General features: G+C 42.2%; 1 protein-coding gene across 1 annotated transcript; it reads right to left on the bottom strand.

The window, feature by feature from the left end:
• Positions 1–1,521: 1,521 nt before the first annotated feature.
• On the bottom strand, positions 1,522–23,351 carry FUCA1 (alpha-L-fucosidase 1). Its single transcript, XM_030874940.2, has 8 exons — positions 22,920–23,351; positions 18,041–18,175; positions 10,562–10,699; positions 8,788–8,893; positions 5,381–5,581; positions 3,901–4,091; positions 2,505–2,604; positions 1,522–2,280 (listed from the first exon to the last, which is right to left on the bottom strand). The coding sequence occupies exons 1-8, from the start codon at positions 23,306–23,308 to the stop codon at positions 2,140–2,142; spliced, it is 1,401 nt and encodes a 466-aa protein (XP_030730800.1). The 5' UTR covers positions 23,309–23,351; the 3' UTR covers positions 1,522–2,139.
• Between the last annotated feature and the right edge of the window lie 135 nt (positions 23,352–23,486).

The following is a 23,486-nucleotide window of genomic DNA, read 5'->3' as shown; positions in this document are numbered from 1 at the left end:
TCTGTTTTGTAGATAAGTTCATTTGTGTCATATTTTAGATTCTACATATAAATGATGTCATATGGTATTTGTCTTTCTCTGTCTGACTCACTTCACTTAGTATGATAATCTCTAGGTCCATCCATGTTGCCGCAAATGGCATTATTTCATTCTTTTTATGGCTTAGTAGTCCATTGTGGATATAGATATAGATACATGTATCTATCTATCTCTCTCTCTCTATATATATATATCACATCTTTTTTTATTTTTTGGCTCGAACAGGGATCGAACCCAGGCCCTTGGCAGTGACAGGGCAGAGTCCTAACCACTGGACCACCAGGGAATTCCCAACTATACACACCACATCTTCTTTATCCATTCATCTGTCGATGGACATTCAGGCTGTTTCTGGGTCTTGGCTATTGTAAATAGTGCTGCTATGAACATAGGGGTGCATGTATCTTTTTATAGTTTTTTTCCAGATACATGCCCAGGAGTAGGATTGCTGCATCATATGGCAGCTCTATTTTTAGTTTTTTGAGGAACCTCCATACTGTCTTCCATAGTGGCTGTGCCAGTTTACATTCCCACCAACACTGTAGGAGGGTTCCTTTTTCTCCACACCATCTCCAGCATTTATTTGTAGACTTTAATGAGATGGCCATTCTGACTGGTGTGAGGTGGTACCTCATTGTAGTTTTGATTTGCATTTCTCTAATAATTAGCAATGATGAGCATCTTTTCATGTACCTTTTGGTCATCTGTATGTCTTCTTTGGAGAAATGTCTATTTAGGTCTTCTGCCCATTTTTGATTGGGTTAGTACTGTAGTATTTATTTTAAAAATTTGCATATAAATGGACTTGCACAGTTCAAACCCATATTGTTCAAGAATCAGCTACATATATATACACTTCCATGTTTTAGCTATTGTGAATAATGCTGCTATGAACATGGGTCTACAAATAATCTCTTTGAGATTCTGTTTTCAGTGCTTTTGGATATATATCCAAAAAGTGGAATTGCTGGACCATGTGGTAGTTTTGTGTTTAATTTTTTCAGAAACTGCTATACCGTTTTCTGCAACCAGTTGCATCATTTTACACTCCCACCAGTAACGCACAACAGTTCCAATTTCTCCATATTTTTGCCAACACTTGTGATTTTCTGGCTTTTGTTTTTTGATAATAGCCATCCTAATGATTATGAAGTGGCATCTCACTGTGGTTTTAATTTGCATTGCCCTAGTGCTTAGTAATTTTGAATATCTTTCATGTCTTATTGGCCATTTGTATATCTTCTTTGGAAAAATGTCTATTCAAGTCCTTTGCCCATTTTTGCTGAGGTTTTTTTTGAGTCACCTCAAAAGAATGGTACTAGAAGTGAGGAGTAGAAGAACCAAAGGAATTACTTTCTTTGCGCTGCATTAAAGAGACTTGGCAAGTTATCCCCCTTCTATTTTTTTATAAAACATAAGGATATAAGCAATCCATATAGAAACTGGAAGAAGAAAGCTACAACATGCTTTTTGGTAGAAAATAATTTGATGTACAAATTTATTTATTTGATTGTTATTAAAGAAAGCAGGGCAGAATCACATTCATTTTCTTCATAGTATCACTGTAAACAGACTGAATTTCAGAGCTCTTAGTTTGCTTTGGAAACTTCTAAAAAGCTGATTATTAGCAGCCTAGGAAGCACTTTCCTTCCCCTCCAGGATCTCCTGCTCCTGGGGGTAGGTGGGAGTAACTGGTCACATTTGATGCTAAATAAATAGCATGTGGTGGATTTTGCCAAATCCTTTTCAGCTCCTCCCATAGGCAACGGGATGACTTGGCTTATTCTTGATCTGAAGTCATTTGAGTAAACAAGCAGGTTATGAAACACAGAATGGAGTGAAGTTTCCATCGTAGATAATTCCCAAAGTTAGGATGAGCTTAACTGCTCAATCCCTTCTGCTGATCAGAGAGAGAGATGCTAGCAATCGATCTCAGATCTTTGATCCTGTGAGACATCAGCGTAACGTAATTCTTTCCTTTTATTAAAATGCGTTGGAAAAGAGATGAGTGAGTAGACAAGAGTAGTTTGTTACAGTGATGGTATTATAAGAGGAAAATCAAAGTGTAGGCAGTGTCCCTTTCTTGTTGAACTCCAATGATCACTCCACTCCTGTCAGCTTTACAGTCCAAGCAAACTCAGTCGGAAGAGCAGAGGGTGGTAACTGGGGCAGGTACACGAGGAGACCTTTACCTGGATTTGGGGACCACTTCAGATACTTTTCGATTCCCAGCATTGTTACCTGCAGAAAGCAAAAGGGAATGGAAAAAACATTAATGCACTGATGGGCACAAAATGTGGCCTGAACATGGTGAGAAACAACTATGCTGGGCCATGGCAGGGAAGACAGTCCAAAAGGGGAATAAATATGGGAGAAACCTGGGGAAGGAAGGAAGAATTAGAGAAGACTTGCCAATTCCTTTACAAAAAGTTACATCTCTGACAAGACTGACTGAGGCTCTTTACCTCTGTAGTCGAAGTAGTTATGGGGGATTTAAGGCTTAAGATTCCATCTTCTGGCCAGTGTAGGAAAATGGCATAAACAGCTGATCCTTTTGAGGTATACCTGGGAAAAAAGAAACATCACTGTCAAAGATACCTGGCTTATTACCCTGCCACATGACCTTATATGTTCCCCTTTCAATTATCCACCAATTCCAAGACCTTCAGTCTGTCACTGCTACAAGGAAGCACTAATAACTCGATACCAATTAAGGTCTGTGGGAAGAAAGCAGCCCTGGAAGATTCTTTCTGGTGATATCTTCCATTTTCTCTCTCTACAGGGTTCTAAGTTTTCTTTAAAAAATTTGTAACTCTTATACTAGTTACCTCACACTGAAGCCATTTGCCTCATCATTCAAATCATTCTTTGACTCCAAATCCATATGAAAAGTCAAGGATATAACAAGGGCAAGGTGTGCAACGAAGACAAATCTGGGTTTTTGTTTTTAATTTAAAATTTTTTTTTTATTTTTTAATTTTTGGCCACCCAACACAGCTTGCGGGATCTTAGTTCCCCGACCGGGGATCGAACCCTGGCCCATGGCAGTGAAAGCGCAGAGTCCTAACCACTGGGCCGCCAGGGAATTCCCAAGACAAGCTTGTTGTTCTGAGATTTCACCATGCTTAAAGAAGAGGGTGAAAATCAGTACATAGAAACTCATCCAGAACAGAAGGATGAACGTGTTTCCCCTGACCCAGAGACCCCTGCTCTCTGGTATAACATTTACAGAGGTCTTTCACTGAGCAGTTAGTTTGTGCCTGGCACTCTGATGATACTTTACATATGTTATCTCATTTAACCCTCACACTCTAGGAAGTTACGTATCATCACCCCATCTTGCCATTGAAAAACACTGAAGCGCAAGATCAAATAACTAGATCCACAATCCAAGCATGAATCATGACTTCTCCACTTAGCAGCTCTGTAATTCTAGGCAAGTGATATTCCTGCCCTGAGTCTGCTTTCTCACTTGTAACCTGATAATGATAGGATCAACTTGGTGGGATGGTTGAGGGGATGAAATTAGGGGAAAGAATTTAGAGCGAAGCCTGCATATTGTGAATGTCGTGCAAATATCAGCTATTAGTATTTTTAGGAGGTGGGGTAACATTGTCAAGCAAATTGACTGACACTTTGTAGCTCTTTCTTTTTTCACCAAGCCTTCGGCCTCCCTTACTAGTCAAAGATACCCTGGGGCCTAAAACATAAACCTGGGCACAAATTTAATAGCAAAAGGACCGCTTTTACATTTCCTCAAGATGACTCCCAGCCTGGCTTGTACCACTGTGGACCCAAGGAGATGCCAGCTCAGGGTGGGGCCACATCCCATTCCTGCACGTAACAGAAGACTAGACTCACCACACAGAGGTCGTGTTTTTTTCCAATTGTACCCTCCATGGTTTGGAGGCATAGATAGCCTCCCCATTGATGCTCAGCCACTTCCCAACAGCAAGAAGCCTTTCTTGGAAGATGGGAACAATCAGTCCATCTTTAGTTGGTCCAACGTTGAGAAGATAGTTGCCTCCCAAACTTACTGTCTGAATCAGTTCCTGGAGAGAAAAGAAACAAGGAAATCCCAGCTCTGAATGTCAAGACTGGAGAAATGCTTATAACACACAGATGAAGGGAAGAAAAAGAATCTAGGCTACATTCTCCCTCTGTTTTGTGAATAGCCTTTACCCTTTGGAAAATACTATATATTTTTGTCATTATAAAAGCAGGATAGGCTTATGTGAGAAAATTTTAAAATCCTGCCACAAGGTGGAGAAATATATTAACTCGAATTCCAGGGAGTATCACAGGCACTTCCCTGTGAACCGGCACCTGCTGTGGTGCCGTGTGCAGCAGGAAGGGTCGTGTGTCAGAAGCACAGACTGTGAGCAGGGAACTGAAAACAAAGCACTTGGCCATGAAGGAATCCCATGGAGCCATCCAGAGAGAAAACAGGGATCAGAGAGGACAGATTTAGAGCAGGTGCTGTGGAGACTCTGGGGAGGTAGAAAAGATCTGATGAATTTCAGGACACTTTGTATGTGGAGGGCTATATAAGTGTGTATGTTGCCCCTTCAGGAAAACATGCTGTAAAGAGATATATTCTTTAAGATTTTTGGAGGGAGATGCGTGTGTGTTTAGTGTGACCTCAAATGGTAGCACTTCAAGGCAGCCCAGAAAAATTAAGGCTACATACAGAATACTTTAAAAAGGAGGTTTTGTTACAGTACCCCAAAGACACCACACCATTAATTTTTTTTTTTTTTTGGTGGTACGTGGGCCTCTCACTGTTGTGGCCTCTCCCGTTGTGGAGCACTGGCTCCGAACGCGCAGGCTCAGCGGCCGTGGCTCACGGGCCCAGCTGCTCCGCGGCATGTGGGATCTTCCCGGACCGGGGCACGAACCCGTGTCCCCTGCATCGGCAGGTGGACTCTCAACCACTGCGCCACCAGGGAAGCCCCACACCATTAACTTTTGATGTTTCCTTTTGGTGCTTTTCCTATGCAGTTAATTCTATATAGTTGTGATACTACACCAACCCTCTAAGCATTAATCCATGTTACATTCAGAAACATTTTAATAGTTAAGGAAAATCCCTAAATCTATGTAATTACTCCTTTATGGTTGCAAGAAATTGAAACAACCCAAATGTCAAACTGAAAATAATCCTGGGAAGAACATCTCTGTACAGAACTCTTCTTAATTATACCTAGTTCCTTAGGACAGGTTTTATGAGTGTGTTCAATAACCCTAAAGGGATCTATCAGCCTGCACTTCCATCCACAGTGCTTCCACCACTCTTAGTCAGAAGGTAGTCAACAAATCACTACCTCACAGGTACTCTTACCGAAATGATTTGAGATTCACTTGCGATGTCAGCCATTGCCATGTTGCGACGATAGCCCCAGGACAGCTTGTCTATTGAGGTGCACATCTCCCACTTGTGATCTGGCAAGGTCTCTGGCTTGAATTTATCTTGACAGTTGTAGTATCCTCCATGGCGACAGGAACAGTTCTGACCCCATCGGTCATTTACTACGACAACATCCTAAAGGAGGAAGGAGTACCGGGGTCATCGGGGGTAAAATCACTTAGGTTCCTTACGTAACACAGTTTGATGTATTAGGTGCTTACTTGGAAGCAAGAAGCAGACTTAGTCGAGAGCAGTGTTTCTTTTTTTTTTAATTTTATTTTACTTTTGGCTGTGTTGGATCTTCATTGCTGTGCGCGGGCTTTCTCTAGTCGCGGAGAGCGGGGGTTACTCTTCACTGTGGTGTGCAGGCTCTAGGTGTGCGGGATTCAGTAGCTGTGGCACGCAGGCTCAGTAGTTGTAGCTCACGGGCTCTAGAGCACAGGCTCAATAGTTGTGGCGCGCGGGCTTAGTTGCTCTGCGGCATGTGAGATCTGCCCGGGCCAGGGATCAAACTGTGTCCCCTGCATTGGCAGGCAGATTCTTAACCACTGTGCCACCAGGGAAGCCCAAGAGCAGTGTTTCTTAACTGGGGGCCATTTTGCCCTGGACAAGACTTTTAGCAAAATCCAGAGACAGTTGTTTTGGTTGTCACAACTGGGGCGGGGGTGGGGGGGTGCTACTGCCACCTAGTGGGTGGAGACCAGGGATGCTTCTAAACATCTTAACAACATACAGGACAGTCCCCTCACAACAAAGAAATATCCAGCCCGGAATGTCAATAGTACCGAGGCTGAGAAACCCTGGCCTAGCAATGTGTAATGTCAGAGCTGGAATGGCCTGTTTAAATAATCTAGTAAACCACTTATTCTATCAGAGGAGAAATGGAGAGGAGACTTGCCCGAGGTCACAACCCCAGGCAGAGTTTCAGAAAGCTGGGCCTGTGAATCAGGTATTTAAACCCAGCCCAGGATACTTTCCACTATACAACCCTGACTTTCTTTACTTAGGTAAGAAAAAATCAAACATTCATTTCCCTTCCCTCAAGGTTTTGCTGAACTTTGAGAAATCCTTACATGGAATAACCTAATGTAAATGTTTACTACTACTATAAGGGACTTCCCTGGCCATCCAGTGATTAACAAGCCACCTTCCAATGGAGGGGATGCAGGTTCGATCCCTGGTCGGGGAACTAAGATCCCACGTGCTGTGGGTCAACTAAGCCCGTGTGCCCTAGAGCTCGCACGCCACAACTAGAGAGCCCACGTGCCACAACTACTGAGCCCGTGCACCACAACCAAGACCTGATGCAGCCAAATAAATAAATAAATAAGTGTTTTTAAAAAAATACTACTATGAGGCTCATACTGGGTTATCTAGGGTAAAAAAAACACAGTTCTTGCCCTCAGAAATCCAGCAGAGACTAGCTGAGGAGACAGATATGTGAAAAATTATAATGTGACATCACAGCAGAGTTAGGGATGAACATAAACAGGGAACACCGATCCAGGAGTGTTTCTGGCTTCTTCCAGGAGAGAATATAAATTGCCAGGAGGCAGATTTAGTTTACATTGCACCAATACTTACTATGCGCCTAACTGGGCCAAGTACTGTTCGTGGGGTTGGGGACACAGCAGTGAACAGACCCAAACGCTTGCCCTCACAAAGCTGACACTTCAGTGAGGGAGACAGATAGTAAAGAGGCAAATGATATCTGAAATATGTTAGGCCAATATCAATATCTTAGTGGTAAGAGAAAGATAAAGCAAAGAAAGACATACAGTGTGACAGGGGCATGCTGCAATTTTAGATAGGGTGACGGGGAAGGTGACCTCCCAGGGAAGACCTGCGGAGAGCTCAGGAGTGAGCCACGTGGGAACTAGAGAGAATGGAGAATAAGGAGAAGGGACTATTTCTCCTAAAAGTACTTTCCTAACATGAGTGTATCTCCAAAACCACCCTCTTTCCCAATGCGTGAGAAAGCATTCAGAACAAGAGTGGGTAGAACAGGGTCTGTGGTGTCCCACCCAAGGATCCACAACGGAGCCACCCCAGCCTGAGGACCATCGGGGAAGAAGCACAATATTGTGCCACTAGAGGTCCCCACACATCTTGCAAGTCCCAGAAAACCAATCTGAATTTGCTTCAATTTGTCACATAGGATCTTTCCTTTTTTCTTTCTCTCCATTTTCTGAATTTAGTAATATTTACCCAATGAGATCCTTAGAGGTTTATGAATCTACCAAGAAAGCTCAGTTCAAACTGGTCTTACACTTAGATTTTTCTTTAAAATCCACAACAAATCTAGAATATGTAAAATTTTTGAAATTTGCTATAGTGAAGATTAAGATGTCTGCTGCTTTGTAAGTGTATTGAAATACAGACTTTAAATGGGTAGCTATCGTGCAGCGTAATAGTGTTGATTATGGGGGAGAGGACAAGCTAGGCAAAGTTCCCTCAGGAATTTGGAGGGACTCCCCTGGTGGCACAGTGGTTAAGAATCCGCCTGCCAATGCAGGGGACACAGGTTCGAGCCCTGGCCCAGGAAAATTCCACATGCCATCCACAGCAACTAAGGCCGTGCGCCACAACTACAGAGCCTGTGTTCTAGAGCCCGTGAGCCACAACTACTGAGCCCGTGACCCACAGCTACTGAGCCCGTGTGCCACAACTACTGAAGCCCACACGCCTAGAGCCCTTGCTCCACAACAAGAGAAGCCACCGCAATGAGAAGCCCGTGCACCGCAACCAAGAGTAGCCCCTGCTTGCCTCAATTAGAGAAAGCTGGGGCTGGCAATGAAGACCCAACACAGCCAAAAAAATAAAATAAGTTAATTAATTAAAAAAAAAAGAATTTGGAATATAAGGGAAATGAAATTTCCCCTTAAGAGTTAAACTGCATAATCAACATAAGAGTAGGTGAAGTCATAGATATTCACATTTTATTCTTATCGTTTAATTTTACATGTTTTATATATTAATTTTGGGGGTGGTTTTCTCATTTATAATGTCTGTGTACTTAATAGTTTATTTTCTCTATGGTGGTCTGGGACTTCTACATACTATTTCTAGCCTACTTAAATTTAAGAAGATTTAAAACTATCTTGTAAAAATGAAGAATTAAAGGAGAAGAAGAAAGATTATACTCCAAGTGAGGGGCCAAAAAAGAATGAATGGAGAAACCTTTAACATCCTCTAAGTTCCCCGATCCCTACCACACCCACGTTGATATTACTATTTACTATTGTTGCTGTGGTCATTATTGTTATTACTCCGGATCTTGGTTCCTCACATTTTCTTTTATCATAACGGAAAAATAAGAGATAAGTCATATAATCATGTACCTTAACTGGGCTATCATTGTAGAGCCAAGCAAGAAAATTCGTAGAGTTCCAATAAGTATCAGGACATTCCCACTCTCCATCAGACCAAATCAAGTCAGGTTTGTACCTGAGAGACAAGCAATGAGAACAATGTTTATGATCTGAATTCATTCATAGTAAAGTCTTACGGATCTATCTTTGCAACAAATATTTAAAAATTAATTTTCTCCTATTTGGAAAGTACCAAAAGACTACCGCAATGCAGACAAGGTGGAAAACTAAAGAGACAAAAATGACAACACAGACACACACACAAACCCCTTAGCCAACACAACCACTGTTTAATACACAGCACTTTCGTGTATTTCTTCCTAATCTTTTTCTCTTTAATGTCTTAACTTAAAAAGTAGAGTTGCAATCAGTGTGTATACAATTTGGTTTCCTTCCGGCAACTAATTCCAGTGAAAAGAGTGGTGCTCCAGAACTATAGGATTAATGTCTCTGCTTTTAAGATGTATTAGAGCTTGAACTGTTCCGCCAAATGCATTTCTGGGGACAACTACCCAAAACTTTGACTATAAAAATCTATTGAATTCACTTGAGCCACAGTTGCATCTCTCACATATTATTACTCTGAGCCCTATGAGGTGTGAGTGTGTGTGTGTATTTATAACTATAAGGTAAGCATCATTATTCCCACTTTAGAAAGCTAGAACCTAATGCTCAGTGGGGTACTTTGCTTTAGGTGACAAAGCTGGTAAGTAACAGGAGCTGGAACCCACATGCAAGTCTGCCTGATGCCTAATCGTGTGCTGTACTCCGTAACTACTTAGGATAGCAGCTTGGTTCCGGGAAAATGACTGCCTGTCTGAGAGGTGAGAGGAGCACTGCTGGTCTGTGTTCCACTGTGTACGAGAAACTGTACTAGGCACTTTATACTCATTACCTCATTCATTCTCACGACAACCCTGTGATGTATAAACAGATAAAGAAACTGAGTTCTAGAAAGATGAAGTCGTTTTTTCAAGGCTATACAGTCAGTAAGAAAAAAGAACTAGATTTCTGACTTAAAGCCTATGCTGATCTCTTACAACTGTACTATTTCCTTAGAGAAGTCATCTGGATGCAAGGAGTTTTTTTTGTCTTCTGGTCTACAATGGGAGTCCAGGCAGAGATGGCTGCCTCTTAATCTTTAAAGGTCCACCATCCTCTAGGAGGCCCCAGAAGCAAGAAGGGCAAACTCAGAATAAAACGTGGTGAAGACTAGGGACAAATGCCAAAGTGAACGTCATCATTTTAAGAATAATGGCAATAACAACACCATTATTCTGTACCAGGCATAGTGACAAATACTTTTCACATACTATGCTGAGCCCTACACAGAAGGCATTATTATCCCCACTTCACAGAGTAAGAATCTGAGGCTCAGAAGGGTGACCTGTTTAAGGCCTGTAAGTAACTAGAGCCAGATGCCAAATCCTCTTCAGGGTCCGTTAGACCATGTTGCCCTTCTTCAAGGTCCAGACAAAGAAAATAGCATGTAAGGAGGGAACTGAAGTTTTGACTTACTACCATCCTCAGTTTTGTTTGTTTCAATTTATAGAGGCAATATGACCATATTATGAAAGTTCTGAAAAGTAGGAAGAAAAAATATATTTTGTCTTAACACAACCACTACTTTTACTATTTTGATGTCCTACCCCCTTTCCCCTTCCCCTCAACTTAACAGTATCCTATAAGAAGCTCAGGTGTCATTGCTGAAGGTCATAAGGCCAAAAAAATTTCTGTTTTGTACCTGCTAACAAGGTCATATAGCTCTGGCATTGTTTTTGCACGGACAAAATGCTGTGTTTTGAAGCCATTTTTCTTATCACGTAGGTAGAGAGGATGGAACCATTCTAACAGTGAGTGATAGAGTCCATAGCGTATGTTCCTTAAACAGAAAAACAGGACAGCAACTGTCATTAAGCAAAGAAAAAATAATTTATTTTAAGAAAAATCAGTTGCAGCATTTTTACATCTCAGTGAAACTTATCCACAGGGCATGCAGAGGGCCAGGATCCACAACCATTTCCTTAAATTATCTCATCATTCACTTAAGCAAAATGATTGGGCTTACTATGCTTTTGATAATACACATAACAAATTATTTTCATACATAAATATCTTAACACCAAATGTCATTTAAACCATCTTTTGTCTTTTAAGTCAATTATCTCAATAACATGTAGTCCTATTAAAAAATGTTTTCTGTCAATTGTAAGAACACATATGGAAGAGATACTAGAAAATAGAGACAAGTATAAAGAATAACTAAAATCTTATCACTTAAATAATCATTAGTAACATTTTCTGTGTAGCTGAATTAATTAATATAGGTTTATTGTTTCATATAAGATTTATTAATAGTTCTTAACGTGAGCAGAAGCAAGAAGAACTACAATCCTGCAGCCTGTGGAACAAAAACCACATTCACAGAGACAGACAAGATGAAAAGGCAGAGGGCTAGGTACCAGATGAAGGAACAGGATAAAACCCCAGAAAAACAACTAAATGAAGTGGAGATAGGAAACCTTCCAGAAAAAGAATTCAGAATAATGACAGTGAAATGATCCAGGACCTCGGAAAAGGAATGGAGGCAAAGATCAAGAAGATGGAAGAAATGTTTAATAAAGACCTAGAAGAATTAAAGAACAAACAAACAGAGATGAACAATACAATAACTGAAATGAAAAATACACTAGAAGGAATCAATAGCAGAATAACTGAGGCAGAAGAATGGATAAGTGACCTGGAAGACAGAGTGGTGGAATTCAATGCCGCGGAACAGAATAAAGAAAAGAGGATGAAAAGAAATGAAGACAGCCTAAGAGACCTCTGAGACAACATTAAATTCAACAACGTTCACATTATAGGGGTCCCAGAAGGAGAAGAGAGAGAGAAAGGACCTGAGAAAATATTTCAAGAGATTACAGTTGAAAACTTCCCTAACATGGGAAAGGAAATACCCACCCAAGTACAGGAAGCACAGAGTCCCAGGCAGGATAAACCCAAGGAGAAACACGTAGAGACACATAGTAATCAAACTGACAAAAATTAAAGACAAAGAAAAATTATTGAAAGCAATAAGGGAAAAACGACAAACAACATACAAGGGAACTCCCAGAAGGTTAACAGCTGATTTCTCAGCAGAAACTCTACAAGCCAGAAGGGAGTGGCATGATACATTTAAAGTGATGAAAGGGAAGAATCTACAACCAAGATTACTCTACCCAGCAAGGATCTCATTCAGACTCTATGGAGAAATCAAAAGCTTTACAGACAAGCAAAAGCTGAGAGAATTCAGCACCACCAAACCAGCTCTACAACAAATGCTAAAGGAACTTCTCTAAGTGGGAAACATGAGAGAAGAAAAGGACCTACAAAAATAAACCCAAAACAATTAATAAAATGGTCATAGGTACATACATACTGATAATTACCTTAAACGTGAATGGATTAAATGCTCCAACCAAAAGACACAGGCTTGCTGAATGGATACAAAAACAAGACCCATATATATACTGTCTACAAGAGACCCACTTCAGACCTAGGGACACATACAGACTGAAAGTGAGGGGATGGAAAAAGATATTCCATGCAAATGGAAATCAAAAGAAAGCCAGAGTAGCAATACTCATATAAGATAAAATAGACTTTAAGAATGTTACAAGAGACAAGGAAGGACACTACATAATGATCAAGGGATCAATCCAAGAAGAAGATATAGCAATTATAACTATATATGCACCCAACATAGGAGCACCTCAATACATAAGGCAACTGCTAACAGCTATAAAAGAGGAAATCGGCAGTAATACAATAATAGTGGGGGACTTTAATACCTCACTTACATCAATGGACAGATCATCCAAACAGAAAATTAATAAGGAAACACAAGCTTTAAATGACACAATAGACCAGATAGATTTAATTGATATTTATAGGACATTCCATCCAAAAACAGCAGATTACACTTCCTTCTCAAGTGCGCATGGAACATTCTCCAGGATAGATCACATCTTGGGTCACAAATCAAGCCTCAGTAAATTTAAGAAAATTGAAATCATATCATCTTTTCTGACCAGAATGCTATGAGATTAGAAATAAATTACAGGGAAAAATATGTAAAAAACACAAACACCTGGAGGCTAAACAATACGTTACTAAATAACCAAGAGATCACTGAAGAAATCAAAGAGGAAATCAAAAAATACCTAGAGACAAATGACAATGAAAACATGATGATCCAAAACCTATGGGATGCAGTAAAAGCAGTTCTAAGAGGGAAGTTTATAGCAATACAAGCCTACCTCAAGAGACAAGAAAAATCTCAAATAAACAATCTACACTTACACCTAAAGGAATTAGAGAAAGAAGAACAAACAAAACCCAAGGTTAGTAGAAGGAAAGAAATCATAAAGATCAGAGCAGAAATAAATGAAATAGAAACAAAGAAAACAATAGCAAAGATCAATAAAACTAAAAGCTGGTTCTTTGAGAAAATAAACCATAAGTCAGACTCATCAAGAAAAAGAGGGAGAGGACTCAAATCAATAAAATTAGAAATGAAAAAGAAGTTACAACAGACATTGCAGAAATACAAAGCATCCTAAGAGACTACTACAAGCAACTCTATGCCAATAAAATGGACAACCTGGAAGAAATGGACAAATTCTTAGAAAGGTATAACCTTCCAAGACTGAACCAGGAAGAAATAGAAAATATGAACAGACCAATCACAAGTAATGAAATTGAAACTGTGATTAAAAATCTTCCAACAGGGCTTCCCTGGTGGCACGGTGGTTGAGAGTCTGCCTGCCGATGCAGGGAACACGAGTTCGTGCCCCGGTCCGGGAAGATCCCACATGCCGCAGAGTGGCTGGGCCCGTGAGCCATGGCTGCTGAGCCTGCGCGTCCGGAGCCTGTGCTCCGCAACGGGAGAGGCCACAACAGTGAGAGGCCCACGTATCGCAAAAAAAAAAAAAAAAAAAAAAATCTTCCAACAAACAAAAGTCCAGGACCAGATGGCTTCATAGGTGAATTCTATCAAACATTTAGAGAAGAGCTAACACCCATCCTTCTCAACCTGTTCCAAAAAATTGCAGAGGAAGGAACACTCCCAAACTCATTCTATGAGGCCACCATCACCCTGATACCAAAAGCAGACAAAGATACTAAAAGAAAAAGAAAATTACAGACCAATATCACTGATGAATATAGAGGCAAAAATCCTCAACAAAATACTAGCAAAGAGAATCCAACAACACATTAAAAGGATCATACACCATGATCAAGTGGGATTTATCCCAAGGATGCAAGCATTCTTCAATATACGCAAATCAATCAGTGTGATACACCATATTAACAAACTGAAGAATAAAAACCATATGATCATCTCAACAGATGCAGAAAAAGCTTTTGACAAAATTCAACACCCATTTATGATAAAAAACTCTCCAGAATGTGGGCATAAAGGGAACCTACCGCAACATAATAAAGGCCATATACAACAAACCCACAGCAAACATCATTCTCAACGGTGAAAAACTGAAAGCATTTCCTCTAAGATCAGGAACAAGACACGGATGCCCATTTTCGCCACTCTTATTCAACATAGTTTTGGAAGTCCTAGCCACGACAATCAGAGAAGAAAAAGAAGTATAAGGAATACAGGGCTTCCCTGGTGGCGCAGTGGTTGAGAGTCCACCTGCTGATGCAGGGGACATGGGTTCATGCCCCGGTCCGGGAAGATCCCACATGCCGTGGAGCAGCTAGGCCCGTGAGCCATGGCCACTGGGCCTGCGCGTCCGGAGCCTGTGCTCCGCAACAGGAGAGGCCACAACAGTGAGAGGCCCGCGTACGGCAAAAAAAAAAAAAAGAAAAAAACGAATACAAATTGGAAAAGAAGTAAAACTGTCACTGTTTGCAGATGACATTATACTATACACAGAGAATCCTAAAGATGCCACCAGAAAACTACCAGAGCTAATCAATGAACTTGGTAAAGTTGTAGTATACAAAATTAATCCACAGAAATCTCTTGCATTCTTATCACTAATGATGAAAAATCTGAAAGAGAAATTAAGGAAACACTCCCATTTACCACTGCAACAAAAAGAATAAAATACCTAGGAATAAACCTACCTAGGGAGACAAAAGACCTGTATGCAGAAAACTGTAAGACACTGTTGAAAGAAATTAAAGATGATACCAACAGATGGAGAGATATACCATGTTCTTGGATTGGAATGATCAATATTGTGAAAATGACTATACTGCCCAAAGCAAACTACAGATTCAATGCAATCCCTATCAAATTCCCAATGGCATTTTTTACAGGACTAGAACAAAAAATCCTAAAATCTGTAGGGAGACACAAAAGACCCCAAATAGCCAAAGTGGTCTTGAGGAAAAAAAACGGAGCTGGAGGAAGCAGACTCCCTGACTTCAGACTATACTACAAAGCTACAGTAATCAAGACAGTATGGTACTGGCACGTAAAACAGAAATATAGGTCAACGGAACAGGATAGAAAGCCCAGGGATAAACCCACGCACCTATGGTCAACTAATCTATGACAAAGGAGGCAAAGATATACAGTGGAGAAAAGACAGTCTCTTCAATAAGTGGTGCTGGGAAAACTGGACAGCTACATGTAAAAGAATGAAATTAGAACACTCCCTAACACCATACACAAAAATGAACTCAAAATGGATTAGAGACCTAAATGTAAGACTGGACACTATAAAACTCTTAGAGGAAAACATAGGAAGAACACTCTTTGACATATATCACAGCAAGATCTTTTTCGATCCACCTCCTAGAGTAATGGAAATAAAAACAAAAATAAACAAATGGGACCTAATGAAACTTAAAAGCTTTTGCAAAGCAAAGGAAACTACAAACAAGACAAAAAGACAACCCTCAGAATGGGAGAAAATATTTGCAAACGAATCAACGGACAAAGGACAAATCTCCAAAATACATAAACAGCTCACGCAGCTCAATATTAAAAAAACAAACAACCCAATCCAAAAATGGGCAGAAGACCTACACAGACATTTCTCCAAAGAAGACATACAGATGGCCAAGAAGCCCATGAAAAGCTGCTCAACATCACTAATTATTAGAGAAATTCAAATCAAAACTACAATGAGGTATCACCTCACACTAGTTAGAATGGGCATCATCAGAAAATCTACAAACAACAAATGCTGGAGAGGGTGTGGAGAAAAGGGAACTCTCTTGCACTCTTGGTGGGAATGTAAATTGATACAGCCACTATGGAGAACAGTATGGAGGTTCCTTAAAAAACTAAAAATAGGGCTTCCCTGGTGGCGCAGTGGTTGAGAGTCTGCCTGCCGATGCAGGGGACAAGGGTTCGTGCCCCGGCCCGGGAAGATCCCACAAGCCGTGGAGTGGCTGGGCCCGTGAGCCACGGCCACTGAGCCTGCATGTCCGGAGCCTGTGCTCCACAACGGGAGAGGCCACAACAGCGAGAGGCCCGCGTACCGCAAAAAAAAAAAAAAAAAAACTAAAAATAGAATTACCATATGACCCAGCAATCCCACCACTGGGCATATACCCAGAGAAAACCATAATTCAAAAAGACACATGCACCCTAATGTTCATTGCAGCACTATTTATAATATCCAGGTCATGGAAGTAACCTAAATGCCCATCGACAGATGAATGGATAAAGAAGATGTGGTACATATATACAGTGGAATATTACTCAGCCATAAAAAGGAACGAAATTGGGTAATTTGCAGAGACGTGGATGGACCTAGAGACTGTCATACAGAGTGAAGTATGTCAGAAAGAGAAAACAGATATCGTATATTAACGCATTTATGTGGAACCTAGAAAAATGGTACAGATGAACCGGTTTGCAGGGCAGAAATAGACACACAGATGTAGAGAACAAACGTATGGACACCAAGGGGGTAAAGTGGCGAGTAGGTAGTGCGATGAATTGGGAGATTGGGATTGACATATATACACTAATATGTATAAAATGGATAACTAATGAGAACATGCCGTATAAAAAAATAAAATTCTAAAAAAAAAAAAAAATAGTTCTTAACGTTCCCCAAATGAAATACGGTCAAAGTGACCTATTTTCATATACAATAAAGCTTGTTTTGAGTTAAGAATAGTGAGTGTTTTGGAAATGCTATAATACAAGTAAGAAGTAAATGTAATATTGCAATGGCACAGATAAGACAGAAACAATTGAAGTTAAGTATTTCATCACGTGATTCAGGGACTAAATAAAGAAGGTAAAAATCAAGGATCTTAGAGTCCAGATCTAATCAACACCTCAGAGTCTTACAGCAGGACTATTAGCAGAGCACAGCAGTGGGAAACTGAATATTTAACCGGTGACATAAGTCAGCAAATGCTCTCAATGGACCAGATAATATTTGAGGCTTTGCAGGCCTTGCGATCTCTATCCCAACTCTGCAATTGTAGCTTGAAAGCAGCCAGAGACAATGCATAAATGAATGGGCACAACTGTGTTCCAGTCAAACTTTACTTATACAAACAGGCAGCTGGTCTACCCCTTAAATAGGACATCAAGTTTGCCAAATCACAACAGAGCTGAGGTTGGGCATGACACAAATACCACTTTTCCTCCTTAGAGGCAAACATACCCAGAAATATAGGATCCAAAACCAAAATACCTGGGTTCAAATCCCACCTCTGCCATTTCCCAGCATTTTGATCTTGGGAAGTTACTTTTTATTAAGTGGCAAATATTAGAAAACATTAATTAGAATCAACAGGGTGGCTCCTTATCTCACTTTTTGCCCTTTTCAGTTTTCTCTTGATCTACTATTCATCTAAACCTTTCCTGAATGCCTGCAAAGCTCTGTGTTGACAGCTAAGGAGGACAGAAAGATGAGAGGCCCAACCGTGGTCCCCATCAGATACTGGAAAAGGCCTGGGGTTGGTAGCCTTTCCAGAAAAAATCCTTTGCAGAATGCAAATGAAGCATTGGGGTCTACGCTGGGTATCCTTCACCTAAGCAGACAGGGCTGTGAACTTCTCTGATGGTGTCACCTTTGGTCACATGAAAACTGCCAAGCATCAAACACTGCTAAGGCCAGAAGCCCTTCAAGGTACTGGTTAAATGCAAACTTAGAAAACACACAAGAGTAGAGAAGGCACGGCACATTGGATGGCGAGATCAAAAGTGATGATGGAGTAATCATCTGTGGACACACACCTATTTCGGATGGCTGTTCCCAACTCACCAACCAAATCACGATGGGGCCCCAGATCCGCAGAGTTCCAGTTCCAAGACACAGGACTTGGCCAGTTGGTGAAGCCTTCATGATGCTTTGTTGTCAGGACTACGTACCTGTGGACATTGGAGCCATATGAACAAAGGAAGTGGGCAGTGGGCCACCGGCACGAACTTACCCGGTACGCCTGGGGCTTTCAAAATGGTTGGGAGAACTTGACTACAGGAAATGTATGGTTGAACCTTGAACAACGTGGGGGTGAGGGGTGCCAACCCCCTGTGCAGAAGAAAATCCATGTATAACTTTTGACTCCCCGAAAACTTAACTACTAATAGCCTACTCTTGACTGGAAGCCTTAGCAATAACATAAATGATTGATTAATGCCCGTTCTGGGGGACTTCCCTGGCAGTCCGGTGGTTAAGACTCTGCGCTTCCAATGCAGGGGGCACAGGTTCGATCCCTGGTCGGAGAACTAAGATCCTGCATGCCATGCAGTGTGGACGAAAACAAACAAACAAACAAAAAACCCCACCCATTTTGTAGGTTATATGTATTATGTACTGTATTAATACAATAATGTAAGCTACAGAAAAGAAAATGTTTTTAAGAAAATCATAAAATACATTTATAGTACTGTATTTATTGATACTATAAGTTTACATTGTCTGTTTACAAGAGGAACCACCTGTCAGTACCTACATCAATATTATCTTACATGATACAAAACACTGCAGATGTTATAATTATTACTAAAAGTAGATATAAAAAGTGAAAAGCTAATGTGAAAAAGAAATTCATATTTATTTGTAGGTATAACAATTTGTGCATTGATAATAAAGAAGCAGCAATATGGCTGCTTTTCAGTAGCCTAGTGTAATCAATATGATTGCTTCATGATAGCCTAGCCGATACACTAATGAATGAATCATTATAAAATTTCTATGGCCTATGGTATTATAATCCTATTCATAACACAGTATTGGAAACATTGTTACATTAAAAAAAAACACACTTGCCTGTGATGATAGGCTGATACACAGTTTATCCAATTATGAGAGGGTAGAGGGGAGGGCATACTGTATGGTAATGTAATTCTTTGAAAGCAAAGTTTTAAAACAGTAAGAAAACTGATACATTGGTAATTTTTTATTGTGTCACTTACCACATGCTTATGTAAGGATTGGCTACTCACTTCCATACCAATCTTGCATATGATGTTCTACGTGATGCATACTCAGGCAATGATGACGATGATGATGACACAAAAACGTTTCATACAGTTCTTGCCATCCAGTTCTTAGGTTTTCACATGAAGACACACGCTCACACAGCAGATACATTTATTAACTGTATGGCATAATGATTATTCACCGTTCATTAAGTGGAAGTGGATCATCATAAAGGTCTTCATGGTGAGTAGGTTGAAGAGGAAGAGGAGGGGTGGGTCTTGCTGTCTCAGGGTGGCAGAGGCAGAGGAGGTGGACGGGGAGGCAGGAGAGGCAGGAATTCAGTGTAATGTTATGGAAATACATTGCAATTTCTGTCTGCCTTTTCTGTTTCTACATTTCTCTAAAAATAACTTCTACACGATACCAATCCTTCTTCCACTATTTGCTTTTTTTGTTTGTTTGTTTTTATTTTTTGGCGGCACTGCTTGACACGTGGGATCTTAGTTCTCAGACCAGGGATCAAACCTGTGCTCCCTGCATTGGAGGGGTAACCACGGGACCACCAGGGAAGTCCTCACTGTTTGCTCTAGTTTCAGTGCTCATATCATAGAAGGGTCCATGTAGTAAAAGAAGTCAAAAGCTGTCTTGAGTAATCAGAATCCTTCTGCCAGATTGTCTAACGTCAATCTGTCTTATGGCACTGCTTCTTCTACATCTCCTTCCTCTGCACTTGCTCAGAAGCACTCATCTCCATCAAGCTGTCCTCTGTTAATTCCTCAGGTGTGATGTTTATTAGCTCCTGAATTTCTCCAAGATCCACATCTTGAAACCCTTCACCCTGCATCTTTTTTTTTTTTTTTTTTTTTTTTTGGCTGCATCCGGTCTTTGTTGCTGCGCACAGGCTTTCTTTAGTTGCGGTGAGCGGGTGCTACTCTTTGTTGCGGCACGCAGCCTTCTCATCGCGGTGGTTTCTCTTGTTGTAGAGCACGGGCTCCAGGTGTGAGGGCTTCAGTAGTTGTGGCGCGTGGCCTTAGTTGCTCCACGGCATGTGGGATCTTCCCAGACCAGGGCTCGATCCCGTGTCCCCTGCTTTGGCAGGCGGATTCTTAACCACTGCGCCACCAGGGAAGCCCTCCCCCCTCCCCATCTTTTTTGCCGTATCCACATCTCTTTCGTGATTTCCTTGACTGGCTCTGTTATAAATCCCATGAGGTCATGCAAAATATCTGGACACAGTTTTCTCCAGCAGGAATTTATTGTTTGGGGCTTGACGGCTTTCACAGCTTTTTCTATAACAACAATGGTATCTTCAGTGCTGTAATCCTTCCAGACTTTCATGATGTTATCTATATTGGGGTTCTCTTCCACAGCATTGACAATCCTTTTCATAGAGTACCATGTGTAATGAGCCTTAAAGGTCCTTATGACCCCCAAAGATCTAGAGGTTGAATTAGAGATGTTGTGTCTGGGGGCAAGTAGACCACTTTGATGCTTTTGGTGTTGAACTCTTGGGGTTCTAGGTTGCCAGGGGCATTTTCCAATATTAAAAGAACTTTAAAAGGCAGTCCCTGGGCTTCCCTGGTGGCGCAGTGGTTGAGAGTCCGCCTGCCGATGCAAGGGACACGGGTTCGTGCCCTGGTCCGGGAAGATCCCACATGCCGCAGAGCGGCTAGGCCCGTGAGCTATGGCCACTGAGCCTGCGCGTCTGGAGCCTGTGCTCTGCAATGGGAGAGGCCACAACAGTGAGAGGCCCGCGTACTGCAAAAAAAAAAAAAAAATTAAGCTGTTTGTTTTACCAAGCCCATATGAATTGCCTCTCATTCACAGAGGGGAGAAAAGGCAAGTGTTGAAATAACAAGCAAATCACTCACCATTTCATTTACTTTTATGGCAGAAAAACGGCTGGTGCTCACATGTGACAATTTAATCACTGGCCGATGTGGAGTGCTCAAGACTTTAAGGTCTAGACAGTATTTCAGACTCTGTGGATCACAGTCCTCTCTGTGGCATACTCTTCTTCTACTTTTTTTTTTTAATTAATTTATTTTTGGCTGTGTTGGGTCTTCATTGCTGCACGCGGGCTTTCTCTAGTTGCGGTGAGCGGGGGCTACTCTTCATTGTGGTGCGCGGGCTTCTCATTGCGGTGGTTTCTCTTGTTGCGGAGCATGGGCTCTACGCGCAGGCTTCAGTAGTTGTAGCACGCGGACTCAGTAGTTGTGGCTCGCAGGCTCTAAAGCACAGGCTCAGTAGTTGTGGCGCACAGCTTAGTTGCTCTGTGGCATGTGGGATCTTCCCGGACCAGGGCTCGAACCCATGTCCCCTGCATTGGCAGGCAGATTCTTAACCACTGTGCCACCAGGGAAGCCCCTCTTCTTCTACTTTTTAAAAACAACCCCTTAAAATGTAAAAATCCTTCTCAGCTCAAGAAACTCACCAAAATGGGCAGAGGACCAATCCCTCTGGCCATGGTTGCAGACCTCTGGTGTGGTGGAAAGAACCTTCACCTTAGAGTCACGGGATTTGGAGTCTAGGACATTAGTTCCCTTCTTCTGTCTGGGCCAGTCATCTTGTCCATAGCAAGGGCATCTTGTCCTGGACAAAGGATGTCTCCCAGATTTTAACTTCTTCATTTGAAAATTATGGATTTCTAAGGCTTCTGGAAGACAATGAACTCCTCCTTTGTTTGTTCAAGGCTTATATTCCCATACACTTAATTGCAAACACTAAATGTCAGTTGTAATTTCTATTTAGTACAAGAGAACTTAAAGTCCAAGAGAAACTAAAACCTGGAAGACAGGTGAGGAGACAAAGTAAGGGTGGAAGACTGCCCTAAGCCAGGAGGCGGGAAACCTACCTGCCTTCATTCTTACTCTCCTCCAACCCACTTCCTGCCCAGCAGCCTCAGAGTCATCATTCCTTGACTTAATACCTGCAACATCCTGTCTTCAAGGATGATTCCTTCAGGACTAGCCCCAGCCTTCAACAACCTTGTGAGTCCTTGCCTCTCTCTTCCCAGCCCCAGTGCTCTGCACTTTCAGTTCTCTGAACCATTCACAAGTAAGTTGCAACAGTTCTCAAAACGATTCTGACATTTCTTGAGCACTCTCTATGTGTAAGGCATTGAGAAGAGCAGCTGAAAGAGAATCTGTATTGTTGCCCAAATACACTGCACGCCAGAACTCCCTTCCCTTCGGGACATATTAAAGCTGAAAGGAGGAACACAATCCCTGTCTACAACCATGGAAGGAGGCGGCAGGGAGGTAAAATGCCTTGTTCAAGTTCGCAGCTGGACTAGGATCAGACTCCATACCACCGGCTTAAAATCCTGGAATCCTGATTGCCTTGTTGACCCGGAAGGGACATTAGGTATCACTTAGCTCAGTCTTCTCAATATTCAGGTGCAGACACTGTGGGCTTTGCAGTCCATCACCAACCGGAAACCTTTATTTCCTTCTAATCCTCAACTAGACGCACCTTCTTAGGATCAGGCGTGCCATATTCAATGCTGCATCCTTCAGGAGGCAAAACACAGTACCCCCGGTATCTTAAGTCAGACGGACACCTGTGTGACCCGGCAAGTCGCCTAGCCTTCCCCCGCTCGGTTTTCACCTGCCTAAGCCCCCTCCCGGCGCTCGGGTCAGCCCTAGCCGGGGAAGGGGAGCCCCGCCCGCCCCGCGCAGCGGCACTCACTTCGCCCCGGCGGCCTCGAACAGGTTGGCCCAGCTGTCCGGGTGGAAGAAGCGCGCAGTGAATCTTGGCCCGAAGTCGCCATAGGTGAAATTGGGCGGGTAGTTCTCCTTCATGAAACTCTCGTACTGTGGCAGCTTTTCGCCCTTCCAATGCCACCAGAACCACTCACTTCCCCAGGCCGGCACCGAAAACACGCCCCAGTGCACAAACACTCCAAATTTGGCCTCGTCGAACCAGGCCGGCAGCGGCCGGGAGTCCAAACTCGGCCAGTCTGCGGTGTAGCGACGCGGAGGGTCGGTGCAGCGCGGAGGGTGGGTGCAGCGCGGAGCCCGCACCGCGCCGAGCACCAGCAGCAGCAACAGCTTCGCGCCCACCACCCGCAACTTCATCTCGGGATTTGGCACAGCAGTCTTGGAGCCGCACCGCCGCCACTGAACGCGCAAGTGCGGGGCGCGTGGCCCCGCCCACCCTAACTAATGATTGGCTCGGAAGGAAAAGGGGTGGGTCAACCCAGGCTGCTTGGCTACCGAGCGTCTTCCCCTCCCGGTGGGCGGTCCCTACTACCAC

This window comes from Globicephala melas, chromosome 1, assembly GCF_963455315.2.
Source record: "Globicephala melas chromosome 1, mGloMel1.2, whole genome shotgun sequence".
NCBI classification, from domain to species: Eukaryota; Metazoa; Chordata; class Mammalia; order Artiodactyla; family Delphinidae; genus Globicephala; species Globicephala melas.
Note: the sequence above shows the minus strand (reverse complement) of the source record. Positions and strands in the feature narration are given on the sequence as shown.

Coding starts and splice junctions, on each gene's coding strand:
- FUCA1 (XM_030874940.2), bottom strand. CDS start 23,308: ATGAAGTTGCGGGTGGTGGGCGCGAAGCTGTTGCTGCTGCTGGTGCTC. Junction 4,092..5,380: donor GTGAATCTCAAATCATTTCG/GTAAGAGTACCT, acceptor TTTTCTCTCCAG/GAACTGATTCAGACAGTAAG. Junction 2,281..2,504: donor TAACTACTTCGACTACAGAG/GTAAAGAGCCTC, acceptor TGCTTTCTGCAG/GTAACAATGCTGGGAATCGA.